Source organism: Bos mutus, chromosome 10, assembly GCF_027580195.1.
Source record: "Bos mutus isolate GX-2022 chromosome 10, NWIPB_WYAK_1.1, whole genome shotgun sequence".
NCBI classification, from domain to species: domain Eukaryota; kingdom Metazoa; phylum Chordata; class Mammalia; order Artiodactyla; family Bovidae; genus Bos; species Bos mutus.
In genome coordinates this window covers 9,931,226-9,945,982 of record NC_091626.1, presented here as the reverse complement: position 1 = coordinate 9,945,982, position 14,757 = coordinate 9,931,226, and the positions used below count along the sequence as shown (strand labels likewise).

The following is a 14,757-nucleotide window of genomic DNA, read 5'->3' as shown; positions in this document are numbered from 1 at the left end:
TCATGGGAAATGCCTGGCTGGATGAAGCACAAGATGGAATCAAGATTGTTGGGAGAAATATCAATAACCTCAGATATATAGATGACAGCACCCTTATGGCAGAAAGTGAAGAGGAACTAAACAGTCTCTTAATGAAGGTGAAAAAGGAGAGTTGAAAAGCTGGCTTAAAACCCAACATTGAAAAAATAAAGATCATGGCATCTGGTCCCATCATTTCATGGCAAATAGATGGGGAACAATGGAAACAGTGACAGATTTTATTGTCTTGAGCTCCAAAATCACTGCAGATGATGACTGCAGCCATGAAATTAAAAGATGTTTGCTCCTTGGAAGAAAAACTGTGACAGACCTAGATAGCATATTAAAAAGCAGAGACATTACTTTGCTGTCAAAGATCCATCTAGTCAAAGCTGTGGTTTTCCCATTAGTCATGTATAGATGTGAGAGTTGGACCATAAAGAAGACTGAGCATCGAAGAATTGATGCTTTTGAACTGTGATGTTGGAGAAGATTCTTGAGAGTCCCTTGGACTACAAGGAGATCCAACCAGTCAGTTCTAAAGGAAATCAGTCCTGAAAATTCACTGGAAGGACTGATGCTGAAGCTGAAGCTCCAATACTTTGGCCACCTGATGCAAAGAGCTGAGTCATTAGCTTGACTCAATGGACATGAGTTTGAGCAATCTCCGGGAGTTAGTGAAGGACAGGGAAGCCTAGTGTGCTGCAGTCCACGGGGTTGCAAAGAGTTGGATACGCCTGAACAACAACAGCAACAACAACAACAACAACAACAACATATCCATTGAGTCGGTGATGCCATCCAACTGTCTCATCCTCTGTGGAGCGACTGAACAACAACAACATATCCATTGAGTCAATGATGCCATCCAACCGTCTCATCCTCTGTGGAGCAACTGAACAACAACAACATGTCCATTGAGTCAATGATGCCATCCACCCGTCTCATCCTCTGTGGAGCGACTGAACAACAACAACATGTCCATTGAGTCAATGATGCCATCCACCCGTCTCATCCTCTGTGGAGCGACTGAACAACAACAACATGTCCATTGAGTCAATGATGCCATCCAACCGTCTCATCCTCTGTGGAGCGACTGAACAACAACATGTCCATTGAGTCAATGATGCCATCCACCCGTCTCATCCTCTGTGGAGCGACTGAACAACAACAACATATCCATTGAGTCGGTGATGCCATCCAACCGTCTCATCCTCTGTGGAGCGACTGAACAACAACATGTCCATTGAGTCAATGATGCCATCCAACCGTCTCATCCTCTGTGGAGCGACTGAACAACAACAACATGGCATCATTGAGTTGGTGATGCCATCCAACCATCTCATCCTCTGTCGTCCCCTTCTCCTCCTGCCCTCAATCTTTCCCAGCATCAGAGTCTTCTCCAGTGAGTCGGCTCTTTGCATCAGGTGGCCAAAGTATTGGAGCCTCAGCTTCAGGATCAGTCCTTCCAATGAATATTCAGGGTTGATTTCCTTTGGGATTGACTGGTTTGATCTCCTTGAGTCCAAGGGACTCTCAAGAGTCATCTCCAGAACCACAGTTCAAAAGCATCAATTCTTCGGCACTCAGCCTTCTTTATGGTCCAACCCTCACATCCATACATGACTACTGGAAAAATTATGGCTTTGACTATATGGACCTTTGTCAGCAAAATGATATCTCTTCTTTTTAATATGCTGTCTAGATTTGTCATAGCTTTTCTTCCAAGGAGGAAGTGTCTTTTAATTTCCTGACTGCTGTCACTGTTTGCAGTGATCTTGGAGCCCAAGAAAATAAAATCTGTCACTTGTTTCCATTATTTCCCCCTCTATTTAACATGAAGTGATGGGACCGGATGCCATGATCTTAGTTTTTTGAATGTTGAGTTTTAAGCCAACTTTTTCAGTCTTCTTTCACTTTCATCAAGAGGCTCTTTAGTTCCTCTTCACTTTCTGCCATAAAGGTGATGTCATCTACATATCTGAGGTTGTTGATATTTCTCCCAACAATCTTGATTCCATCTTGTGATTTATCCAGCCTGGCATTTCACATGATGTACTCTGCATATAAGTTAAATAAGCAGAGTGACAATATACACCCTTGACATACTCCTTTCCTAATTTTGAACCAGTCTGTTGTTCCATATGTGGTTCTAACTGCTGCTTCTTGACCTGCATACAGGTTTCTCTGGAGGCATTTAAGGTGGTCTGGTATTCTCATCTCGTTAAGAATTTTCCATAGTTTGTTGTGATCCACACAGTCAAAGGCTTTAGCATAGTTAAATGAAGCTGATTTATTTTTGCATTCTCTTGCTTTTTCTATGATCCAACAAATGTTGGCAATTTAATATTTGGTTCCTTTGCCTTTTTTGAATCTAGCTTGTACATCTGGAAGTTCTCATTCATGTACTGTTGAAGTCTAACTTCAAAAATTTTAAGCATTATGTTGCTAGCCTGTGAAATGAGCCAATTGTGCGATAATTTGCACATTCTTTGGCATTGCCCTTCTTTGGGATTGGAATGAAAATTGACCGCTTCCATTCCTGGAGTGTAAAATCCTGGTTATTGCTCTGACTCTGTTCCACACTCAGATCATATAGGAATCCATCCATATTTCCTTTTAGTACTTCTGTGGTTTCATTTTTTACACTTAGATCTCTGATTCCCTTGGGGTTTGTCCTTTGTGTGTGGTGTGAGATACGGATCTAAGTTTATCCTTTTTCAAATGTCTGTCTTGTTATTTCTTTACCATTTATTTAAAATTTTATCTTCTTTTCCCAGAGATTTGAGATATTCAACTTCCGTGTGCATCTTGGTCTATATCTGGACGTTCTCTTCTGTCCTACTAAGTCACTCATATCTATTCCTGCATCCTAGTACCGCACTGCTTTGCTCGTAGAGGCTTTACAGTATATTCTAATATTGAATAAGGTCAACCAGCCCTCATAGCTTTTCTTTTTCATCATTTTTCTAAATGTATTCTTAACATGTTTTTTCCATATGTATTTTAGTACCAGTCTTAGTGTCAACAAAACACTTAGCTCTGTAAGAAAAATATCATTGGTATTGCTTAAAATTTAGAATGCTAGTTTAGCAGAAGTGATATCTTCATGAGGTTTCCATCCTATCCAAGAACAGAGGATGTCTTCTTACTTGTTCATGTCTACTTTTGTGTTTTTCAGGAACATTTTAAAACTTTCGTCCTGTGAATTTGGAGTGTTTCTTGTTTGTTTGTAATTATTTTATCTTCTAATATACTATGGAAAATAAGGTTTTCTCTACCATTGTATCTTTTGATTATTGCTTATAAAATCAATGTATATGAAAGTTTTTGAATTCTGTTTGCTAATTTTATATCCTGCTACCATAGTAAATTATTTTATTGTTTGAACTAGTTTTGTCATTTATTTCATCTATTCACTAACAAATAATCTGCAAATAGAGATAATTTTACTTCTTTTTTTCTAGTTCTTAGGGCTCTGTTGATTTTTCTTGTTGAGTTACATCTGTTAAAAATACCAGTACAGTGTTAATAGTGGAGATGACAGACTTATCTTGTCCTGATTTTAGTGGAAACGTTTCTAATACTTTTCCATTAGTTGAAATTTTGGCTTTACCAGTATCATATTATGAGAGTGGCTTATTCCCATTTTCTTGAGTGTTTCTACCAAGAAAGAGTTAACTTTTGTTAATAGCTTTTTTAGTACCAATGGAGATAATCATAATTTTTTCCCCAGATCCATTAATATAGTTTATTTTATTAATGAATTTTCTAAAACTGAACCACATTTGCGTTCCTAAAATAAATACCACTTAGCTGTGGTGTATCATTTTCTTAATGTGGTGTCAGATTTTAGTTCCCTGTTATTTATAGTTTTTACTTGATATTCATTTGTAATATTGGTCTGTAACTTTCCTTTTTCAGGTGGGGGCTGAATTTATACGATTTGGGTGTCAAGGTTATACTAGCTTCATAAGATAATTTGGATGCTTTCTTTATTTTCTTATGCTCTGGAATAATTTATGTCATATTGGAATTATCTAGTCTTTGAAAGTTTAAGAGAACCCCCGTTTGAAACTGTCTGGGCCTGGAGCTTTTTTAATTCCTTGATTACTCTCTATTTCCTCTGCAGATATTGGCCTGTGTAAGTTTTTCATCTGCGTTTTCAGATGTTCAATGGAAACTCTTATACTTTCTTATTGTATATAGTTCTTTATCCTTGTCTTTCTTAAGTTTAGTAATAGTATGTCTATTTTAGACTTCCTGGTGGCTCAGTTGGTAAAGAGTCTGCCTGCAATGCGGGAGACCTGAGTTCAATCCCTGGGTCCAAAAGATCCCCTGGAGAAGGAAATAGCAACCCACTCCAGTATTCTTGCCTGAAGAATTAGATGGACAGAGGAGCCCGGGGGGCTGCAGTCCGTGGGGTCAGAAAGAGTCGGACACAACTGAGGAACTAACACTTTCACTTTCATGTCTGTTTTAAGTTTTTTGAAAAATGAAATTCTGACTTATTAATCAGTGTTACTATTTTTCTGTCTTTTACCTAATGAATTTTTAGTCCTCTGTTTATTATTCCTGCTTTGATTTACTTTTTAATTTTTTTCTAGCATTTTGAAAGGGGAATTTAATTCCTTTGTTTTCATTTTTATTTATTTGTGTTTAAAACTATAGATTTCCTCTGATCATTGCTTTAATTTGTCCCATAAATTATGACAGTATTTTCATTGTCATTATGTCTTGAAATTCTGTAATTTGGTCTTCCCTTTCATGCTGGAAATGTTTAAAGGAACATGTTTTATTATCCTGGTGGAAGGGTCTTTTAATTTTATGATTTAGTTTTACTGCATTGTAATTACAAGGGTTTGTTTATGTAATTTCTGCTTTACATAATTTACCACTTTTTTAATGTAATCTGGCATATGATCAACTCGTGAATGCTCTTTATTGATTTTGTAATTTAAGCCTTCTATATCCTTACCATTTTTTTGTTCCTCTTGATCTGTCCTATATTGAGAGGAGCATATTAACAACTCTTTTCAGTGTATTTTTTTCTATGTATCCTTACAGCTCCTGTAGTTTCTACTTTATAGAGATGGCTACTTGTTTCTTGGTACATAAACATAATTGTTGTGTCTTCATTGTGTTACGGCTTTTAGCACTGAAGGCATCTTTCTTTGCTGCTTTTTCTATGGCTGTCACAATGCCTGCCTGGTATACCTTTGCTCATGTTATTATTTTTGGACTTTCTAAATGAATTTCCCAGTGGAAGGACCTTTTATTTTAGGATTAGCTATCCCCCGGGGTCTCTTTCTCTTCTTATTTTTTTAAGGGTCTCTTATTTTTTTAACTTGTGGTGATCTGAGTCTTCCCTGCTGTGCACAGGCTTTCTCAGGTCGTGGCGAGCAAGGGCTCCTCTGCTGTTGGGCGCAGGCGCTCAGCACGTGGGCACAGTAACTGTGGCACGTGGGCTCAGGAGGTACAGCTCGCCAGCTGCAGAGCACAGGCTCAGCAGCTGTGGTGCAGGGGCTTCTTGGTGGAATCTTCCCAGACCAGGAATTGAGGCAGATTCCTGTCCACCTGGTGGCTCGGAGGTTAAAGCATCTGCCCATAACGCGGGAGACCTGGGTTTCATCCCTGGGTCGGGAAGATCCCCTGGAGAAGAAAATGGCAACGCACTCCGGTACTCTTGCCTGGAGAATCCCATGGACAGAGGAACCTGGCGGGCTACAGTCCATGGGGTCACAAAGAGTCGGACGTGACTGAGTGACTTCATTTCTTCTTCCTGTCCACCATACTGCCAGAGAAGTCCCCTTTTTGTTGCTTTTACCCTCTCTCCCCAGAAACCCTGCCTCTCCAGGTTGCCTCCTCAGGCCCTGTGTACACTGAGGCTGCCTCGTGGAGGCTGCTCTGGTCCACCAGGACTTTTGTTTTCTACCAGCGTCTTGGCACTTTGAGTGGCCTTTCTCCTTCTTTGGGTTATTAGAGTTGTCTTGGGTGTTCATTCTCCTCTTCCCTCTTCTGTGTTTCCCCCTCAACCCTGCTTTGCCCTCTGCAAAGAGTTAGAGTAAGAACTTGAGAAGTATCTCCACGAGAAGTTGGTGCTTATATCTCCTAGTTATAGGTAACTGTACATTTGCAGTTGGAGAAGGCAATGGCAACCCACTCCAGTACTCTTGCCCGGAGAATCCCATGGACAGAGGAGCCTGGTGGGCTGTAGCCCACGGGGTCACAAAGAGTCGGACACGACTGAGAGACTTTCATTCTCAGAGCCTAGTTACTTAGAAGACATCTCAGTAAATAATTGTTGAGTAACTCTTCTTCAAAATATGTGTGTCTTTTAGTCATTTTTCTGTTAAATTATTAATACTTATTTTGATGATCTGTGTATGATCATGTTTGATCTCTGTGAAGCTTAATAATCTAATTGGACAGTAATATATCTAGTAAGAGTTGAAGATGTGAATCAGATATCAATAAAGACAAATTTTGTAGCTTTTACTTAGATTAAATGATGCACGATTCAAATTTACAGAAAATGAACCTGACCTGGTCCCATTGATGGCGGTAATAATTGTTTAATTTTTTAATCACTCAAGTGTTGTAGGCTCCATATCTAACAAATACTGAGCATGACCTTCTGTCCACTAGCATTTTATACTTTCAGTTATTGCCTTCGAAAGCACTCAAAGGGATTTAGCAAGTTTTGGCCTCAGTGTTTTATCAGTGCTTTATCTTGGTGCCCTGACACATACTCACATATCAGTTAAAGAAGAAAGGGAAATAGGAGCACAAAAATCATAATAAGCAGAAGAATGAGTTGCGAGGGGGAGTGAAAGTTACGAAGAAGGGCTGGAAAGTATAGACAGAAGATAGAACTGGGACATGCCACCAACCAGGTTGCTTCATCCTGATCTTACATTGTCTGTTCTTCCTCTGGGATCTTATTCTCTGCCTCAGAATAGACCACAGCACCAACAGCATCATGTTGGATCCCTTTTGTTATAGGCCTGGTGAAATTCCTTCAATCGGAGAAATGGCTTAGAGCACAAGAGTCCTGGAAAAGAACAGTGCAGTTTTAATAGCTGGGGGAGTTTGGTGTTTTGCTTGTTTCCACTGAAAATGTTTGGCTGTTTCATTGATTGGCAAGGAGAACAAAGAAGCCTTTCACTTTTTAAGGATGGCTTTAGAGGGCAAACTGGGCGATGCCTGGTAAAGTGGGTGTTTTCTTGTGAATGATATTTGGTCTATTTTTACAGTTGGAAACATTCTAATCTTAAGCTTCTTGTTTGAGCAGGTCAGAGAGCGTGCTGTGGAATTCTTACATTTGATCCCAGGGTCTGTTTACTCCCCTATGGTTGAGACTTCATGAACTTGGCTTCTGAATTTATAAATATCTTATTGGTTTCAGAATCAGCTGTCAGTTTACTTATCTTCACCTTGTAGGTGATTTGAAGGGAAAAGATTAGAAACCTGGTTAACATCTAATAATAAATACTTTAGACTAGAAATCTCTAAGTTCTTTCTTTAAAAGTCGTTACAGCCGCACTATCCCTCTTTTTATATTTTCCCAGGCTCTTGCGACTTATCTGTGGTGTCTTTGCTTGAGGCTTGCTCTTGGTTAAACATGTGAATGTATTTTTGTGCTGGGAATGCTAACTCAATGGTTCCTTTCCTATATGTATTCAAATCAGTTTTCCAGTTATTTTTCTTAGAATTTAATTTTGCAGGCATTGTAGGATGAGTGGATTTTGGAAAGAAGTGTACGTAGCCCCAACAACCAGAGGGTTTCCTGTTTTCTGTGTGCTCTTTTGTTCCCGTCATTCACCTTCACACACACAGCTTTGCCTCCTTGTCGTTAGTGCACTGCTTCAAATTCCGTTATTTTCGTTTAACATGTACCAGATGCTTTAAGTAACTGTTTAAAAATCTACTATCCTTTAGATATAGTATATAGTAACTTATAAATCATTTGTAAGTACGCCAGGAATTCTGGCATTTGTTTTTAAAGTTTAAAAAATTTTTGTTGTCATGAACTTTTGGCTTTCCTTTTGGCGTTGTTTTCTTCCCTTAATCCTCAGTATACTGGAGTTGCTTTTGTCTAATTCTCTTACATGTACAGGTATTCACTACAGTTTTTAACAGGTGAGCTATGTTCTCTACCATACACATTCATTTGATACTGAGGTGAAACGAAGCATAATTAACATATTCAGAGGATCCTAAAACTTATTTGAGAGAGTCATCTTTCTCCAGCATTGCCAAGAAAGAGAAAAAATTAATTTGTCTTTTTTTTCTGCCTGCTTTCACTTGAGATTGCTAACAGTGGTGTGTGAGGAGAAGGAGGTGGGCACAAATAGAAATGAGACGTACCCAATCCACAAAATGGGTCAGCAGCCCCACCTTGGTATTTGAAGTACTTAGACTAACGTTGCCTTCATGAAGCAGGCAGGAGGAAATTTGTGCTCGGGGACAGATGGATTCATGAGCAGCCAGTCAGTAAAACTACATGGATTTCTTAGATGGCACAATCTGAAAACCTCCTTACATTGTGTTGAGATTCAGAAGCCCATCCTGATTATCAAACTGCATGGACTTATCACAGTATTCTAATAATAAAAGTTATATTGTTTCTTAAATCTTCAACTGACACACATATATATATATCACACTTTTGTTTCTAAAGGAAGTAGAAATTCGGAACAAAGACCTGGAGGGACAACTGTCTGACTTAGAGCAACGTCTGGAGAAAAGTCAGAATGAACAAGAAGCTTTTCGCAATAACCTGAAGACCCTGTTAGAAATCCTTGATGGAAAAATCTTTGAACTAACAGAATTACGAGATAACTTGGCCAAGCTACTAGAACGCAGCTAAGGAAAGTTAAATTTCAGTGCCAATTGATTAAAAAAGATACTGTCTCTCTTCATAGGATTGTTTGGGCTCCACATCAAGATTGCACAAAAAAAATTTGAATATCTCTTCTCCACGAGGAGGATCTTTTGAAAATTGGAATTGTATATTTCAGTGTAAATTTTAGAATTCAGCTTGTAGCTAGTTGGGGAAAAAAAAAGATGAAAAACTTGAACTACAAATTACCTCCATGTATATTATTGGCCATAGTTAACTAGAAAGTTATAAATAGACACTTAATGCAATCTTTTTTTCTGATATTAGCCAATGGGAGAATTAACAAATGTCTGGGTCACATCCCCCTTTTTGTGTTCAACACAGTGAAGGTTATCTGCTTTTTAAATTAATTTATTTATGATATCTAAAGCTGTGTTTTGTGCAAAAACTTAGTGATGAAAGCCCTGTCTTTTGTTGTAATCTGAATAATTTCTCAGGATATTTTTGCACTGCCAAAGGCAGTGCCATTACCAATTAATTCTTGCCAGGAGTGAAAGAGAGCTGCATCTTTAATTGAAACATACTATAACTGGGTGTATAGAGCTCTTCCTTTTTTTATACTGGAAGATATTTCACTCTGGTGACCGCTCTGATACACTCTGGTGTTCTCTAATCTTATCTGCTGTATAGTTTACTTTTCCATATCGATTCCATGTATTTATGAGAAGATACTGTCTCCCATTTTATTACACATTTTAAAGCCAACTAATGAAGGCAGCTGAGTCCCTCCAAAATTTTTCTTTTTAAATTTCTAATAAATTTGACACACAGTACTGAAACATAGCAGCCCGTCACTGACGGTCTGGTCTAGCAATGTTAAGTATATTTACAGAATATGCAGTTACATTTATTTATATATTTTGCAAGAAATCTTTTCTGAATGATTAATGCATTTCAATTTACAAATACTAATGGTTGTTGGGGAACTGTTTATTATAGATCATTTTAAGGTGTATAGCTATTTTAAAGGCGATCCATTTCCATCAAGCAGCCAATCAGAGGACTATTGGGATTGGAGCCGTTTACTCTGTCTGGGTCTTCACACCAACCACATCTCTAGTCAATCCTCATAAGGCAATATTCTAAACTGTTAACTAGGCATTTCAAAAGAGGAATTCAATTCAGTGGGCTCTCCTCAGTGAACAGGTTTTAATGTTGTTTTGATGTAATTTTAAAGGACTTTTAGCAAACATGCATTTCTTTATATATTTCTTTTAAGGAGCTATTTTAAAAAGTAAGTCAAGTGCTGTCTAGTCTGCTTATGGAGTAAGAATTGCATCAGAGTCCATATATTCTTGCTGTACAATGCTTGTGATGTTGAGGAGGGTTCTTTTTTAAAGTGTATGCTTGAGTATTGACTCCATGGAGTCTACAAATGCACTGACTTTTTGTTTGTACCCCCAAACAATTGAATTGTTAAGTACAAAATTAAGCTGATTAATCAATTTGTAACCATTTTTTCACTCACACAGCTACTCAACACCAGACAATTTTGTTTTATATATGTATGTGTATGTATATAAATACATACATATTAATTTATATTAGAGTGAAAAATAAATGGTTTGTTTCTAAAGTTAGTTTCTAAAGTGAGTTTTCAGGTGTCTCTGAAAAGTTTTTATCAGACACTTAATCATCATGTATTATATGTGCTATAATATCATGTACCTCCATCTATTTTAGGGTATTTTCCTCACCTATTTCTTGTAGGGAGGATAATTTAGGTACAAAAGCTCAGAGCCATTTCTCTGATAAATCAGGTAATAAAATTTATTTGATTGATGGAATTTTGAAGTAGATGTGACTTTATCCATCAGTTTCTGAGTACAGAGCACCATATTTTAATTTAAATAGGGGATTTAACACTAGGGATCAGGGAATTTAGTTATGAAGAGTTAAAAAAATTAAAGAAAAAAAAACAGTATTAGCTATTGAAATGGTAAGTGAATTATTTTAATGATGTAATAAGATATTTTTAAATTTTGACATAGTTGTCATTTAATGGGAAAATAAGTCACCAAAATGTCTCCACTTGAATTGTATTGATATATGAGACATGTGTGTAATTCAATATATACATATACTCATATGTATATACAGAAAATTATTTTTAATATTTTCCTACTGATATGAAATTTAAAATTGGAAATTTTGTGAGTTTTTTCCTTTCCAATAGAGTCTACTTTTTTTCTTTTTTTTAGTGATTTCAACAATTTCTTGAGGGCTGCACCTTTAAATTCCCAGATTGTCTTTGGACATGTATAGTATATGGGATAAGGTGGACACAAATGCACATATAAATAAAATCTTATTAAGACTATTTTAAACACTCATTTACAGTAGGAGAGTACCTAGAGATCATCATCTACAAGTCATAATTAGGCCGTGTGCCTACCGTCATTTTCTCCATTTCTGTATTATATAAATAAAAGTTTGCATATTAAAATTTGATTTTTTTCCCAGAGACAAATATTATATAATGTATCTATATTTAGATCAAACTGTGGTAATATATTTATCAGAAAATAATGTTGGGGGGCTATAGCCTGAACATGTGGACTGGAAGTGACGCAGGGAGGGAGAGCAGAGATTGATCCCATTGTGTATAAGTTATTATATGATGACTGAATTCTTGTACAAAAAAACAACTGAAAAAAAGAAAAACAAAAATACAGTTTTTATTTTGAAATACCTTTGTTGTTCTCTGAAGAATGTACTTTATCTTTTTCTCCTTTAGTCTTTTACAGATGTTTTTAAAGAAGCATTTAAGTAACGGCAGCATTTACTTAAATCTTACAGGTGCTACTGGATTTTGCATTAGTATGTTACGTTGTGAAATCCTAACTTTGACATAAAAGGTTTTATAAGTATTTCCCTGCCTGGAAAATTAGTTTTTGTTTCTCCTCTCTCTTTTTCCTCTCTTTTTCCCTCCCTCTTTCTTCCTGCAGATTACAAAAGGCCATGAAGTTGCACCCCTTCTGTCCCTATGGGAGAACTCCAGCATCGCCATAGATTTAATGTTTTGCTGTCATTGAACGATTGAGAAGCAGTTAGAGGAAAAACTTACACCATTTTTTCAAGTGGAACTAAAAGAGACTCTCACAACTGAACCACCGCCACCTTTTAAAACTCATTTGTCTGCCTTGTTAAAATTAAATGTGTTCTTCCGCATGCGTGCTCCAGCCTTCCGTGTCTTACGTAACCCTGGAGTGTGTTCGGCCGCTCTCTCCTTTCTGCCTCTCTGACAGCTCTGGATCGGGAGGCGAGACGGAGGGAATACTTGTTTGGTGGCAGTGGTTTATTGTCTTTCTTATTTATAGAAATCCTTTTGTTTGATATCAAATGACTTTAACATCCTGATATTGTGATTGAAGCCATGAAATGGTCTTCATTGAAATTTTCTCTTCTGGATTCTTAGCATTGTTCCTTTACCCTTTGTGAAGTCAATTAATTTATATAAATCTTAAAGAGGAAAACTTTCAGGTAAGAAGTGGTTGAGAATGACACATGTAAGAAAAACATTTCTCCAGTAAGATACTATGCTATAATCAGTATTTGCTGTAAAGATAATTTTCATGTGAGAAAACATTTTAAAAATTGCTAGAAAGGGATCATTTTGGAATGGAAACAGATTTATCATTCACCTTACTCTAAATTGTGTGAATGTATTTTTTAATAATATTCATGTTAAATTGGACCTTACCTTTTTTTTTAGCCTTTTATTTTGTACTGGAGTATAGTCAATTGGACCTTTAATTTTTATGGCAGTTTTTCTCTGTGGGAAACTGATGTATCGTTGTCACAGAAATAAGCATAGTTAATGAATTGAAGAAATGAATGTTTTTCTCTTTTTGTTTATATATTGTAAAATAGCTTCAAATAACTAACAATTTTACTCAAGAAAAGACTTGATCAGCACTACACTGCCACGTGATTTCTGCTTAGTATACTAGATAAAAAAGAACGGAGTTGTTTTTACCAAAAACAGGTGATCCAGGGAGAGAAATTGCACCCAGAATAGGAAAAGGCCATAAGCTCCCAATAGATTTCTAGTCAATTCATTGATCTCTGTAAGTACCCTTTTTATCTTTTAGATTAAAGCACACATTCCAGAGGATACCAGGAGAGTATGGGGAGAGGAGAGGATATTTTTCGTGAAACCAGGACCAGCCAAAGAGTAGGAGCATAATGCCCTCCGTTTTAATCTGAGACACATCAGGATAGCCAGAGTAATGTAAAGTGCTATTTCCTACCTTGCTGCTGCTTTTAACTCAACAATTTGGGATTGCCCTAATGAATTTCAGAGGCTTTCAAAAGATCCTCTCATTTTTGCCTGTCAGGATTTATAACCTAATATGATACATCACGTTCAGAACTCAGCATTCTGTGGCATTCTGACCTACTTTGTCAATTATTTTCACGTCAGATTTACCCAGGGACAGAAAGATTACTCTGCTTTCTCCTAATAAAACCAAATTAAGTGACAATGGGTGCCTAGTAAATGCAAAATTAAGCCCATTCTGTAATATAGAAAAATTTTTCTGTTTTTAGAAAAATTTCTTCTGTGGGTATTTTTTCTAACTACATTCATTATTTTATCTTGTTGTCTGTGTTTTATAACTATGTTACTATATATGCATAAATATATAGTAAGTCATATCTATATGACTTGTATATATGACTTTTTGGGTTATTATACCTTAAGTGGAATGACTGTTTCAGAAAACAGGGCTAGAAGTAAATGTTTTCTCAACAACTTCAATATGAAAGCAAATAGAAATAGGTGTTTGTTGAATATCCTCTGTGTGACAGGCACTGCACTAACTGTTTGATATTTCATTTCTGCATATAGGGTCCCTGCCAGGGGTGTTCCTTTGGAGGGGGGATGCAGGGGAAAGGCCCAAATGATTGCACCTGCTGTGTTCCCCAGCAGTCAGTCTGGCTATCCTGTCCACTGTCGAAGGTGGAGATCTTGTTCATGTTGCTGGTACAGTTTTCCCCTCGAGCTTGCCTGCCTTACCTCTCTATAATATCTCTGTTAGGACACTTCCTAACTATAAATCTTGTATTTGCTTTTCTTGAACTTCTTCCTGCAGCCTCCTTTGGTGTTCACAACGCCTGTCAGTCAGTTGCAGGTCATACTTTGTGAGTGTCATATTTAGCAGTATGTTTTACTCTCCAGTTTTTTTTAATTTATAGACTTCAGATAATCCAAGGAAAGTAACTTTCATATGCAGAATTTCAGTCTGTAAAATTTAAGTAGCAAACTACTTATGAAGGTCTTGGGGAGACAAATTACGTGATAAAGTTCCTAGCAAAATAAGTTGTAAACCTGTAAAACTCCTCCCCCAGCACTAAATTAGTAGCTAAGCAGGATGTGGGTTTTGCAGTCAGCACTGGGGAACTTTGTGGCCAGTTCTGGTTCCACATAAGTTAAAGCTTCTTCAGGTTGATCAAGACATTCCATCAGCCACAAAAGTAACTCACGGCCCTGGGTACTTTAGATGGGGGATAGCCCTCATATAAAGGAATCCTGTATTGTGTCTTTTTTGCATCTGACTTAATGTTTTCAAAGTTTCCATGCTGTGGCTTGTATCAGAATTTCATTCCCTTTCAATGCTGAGTAATATTCCATTGTATGGCTATACCACGTTTTGTTTATCCATTTATCTTTTGATGGATACTTGGACCAGTTCCACCTTTTGGCATTTGTGAGTAATTCTACAATGAATATTCATACACAAGTATTTGAGCCATGCTTTCATTTCTTTGAATATATACCTAGGAGTGGAATTGCTGGATCATACAGTAACTCTATCTTTAATCTTTTAAGA

The 14,757-nt window shown here is 37.1% G+C and overlaps 1 protein-coding gene across 4 annotated transcripts in view; it reads left to right on the top strand.

Moving 5' to 3' along the window:
* Positions 1-12,100, top strand: part of HOMER1 (homer scaffold protein 1) — a 134,354-nt gene extending 122,254 nt beyond the window's left edge. For 2 of the 4 annotated variants that reach the window (XM_070377266.1, XM_070377265.1), the window contains exon 10: positions 8,702-12,100. In XM_070377266.1, the coding sequence (XP_070233367.1) occupies positions 8,702-8,890 (189 nt within the window). In that variant the 3' untranslated portion in view covers positions 8,891-12,100. The remainder of the gene's footprint in view (positions 1-8,701) is intronic. The other 2 variants (XM_070377268.1, XM_070377267.1) reach the window with 2 other exon arrangements.
* The last annotated feature ends 2,657 nt before the right edge of the window (positions 12,101-14,757 follow it).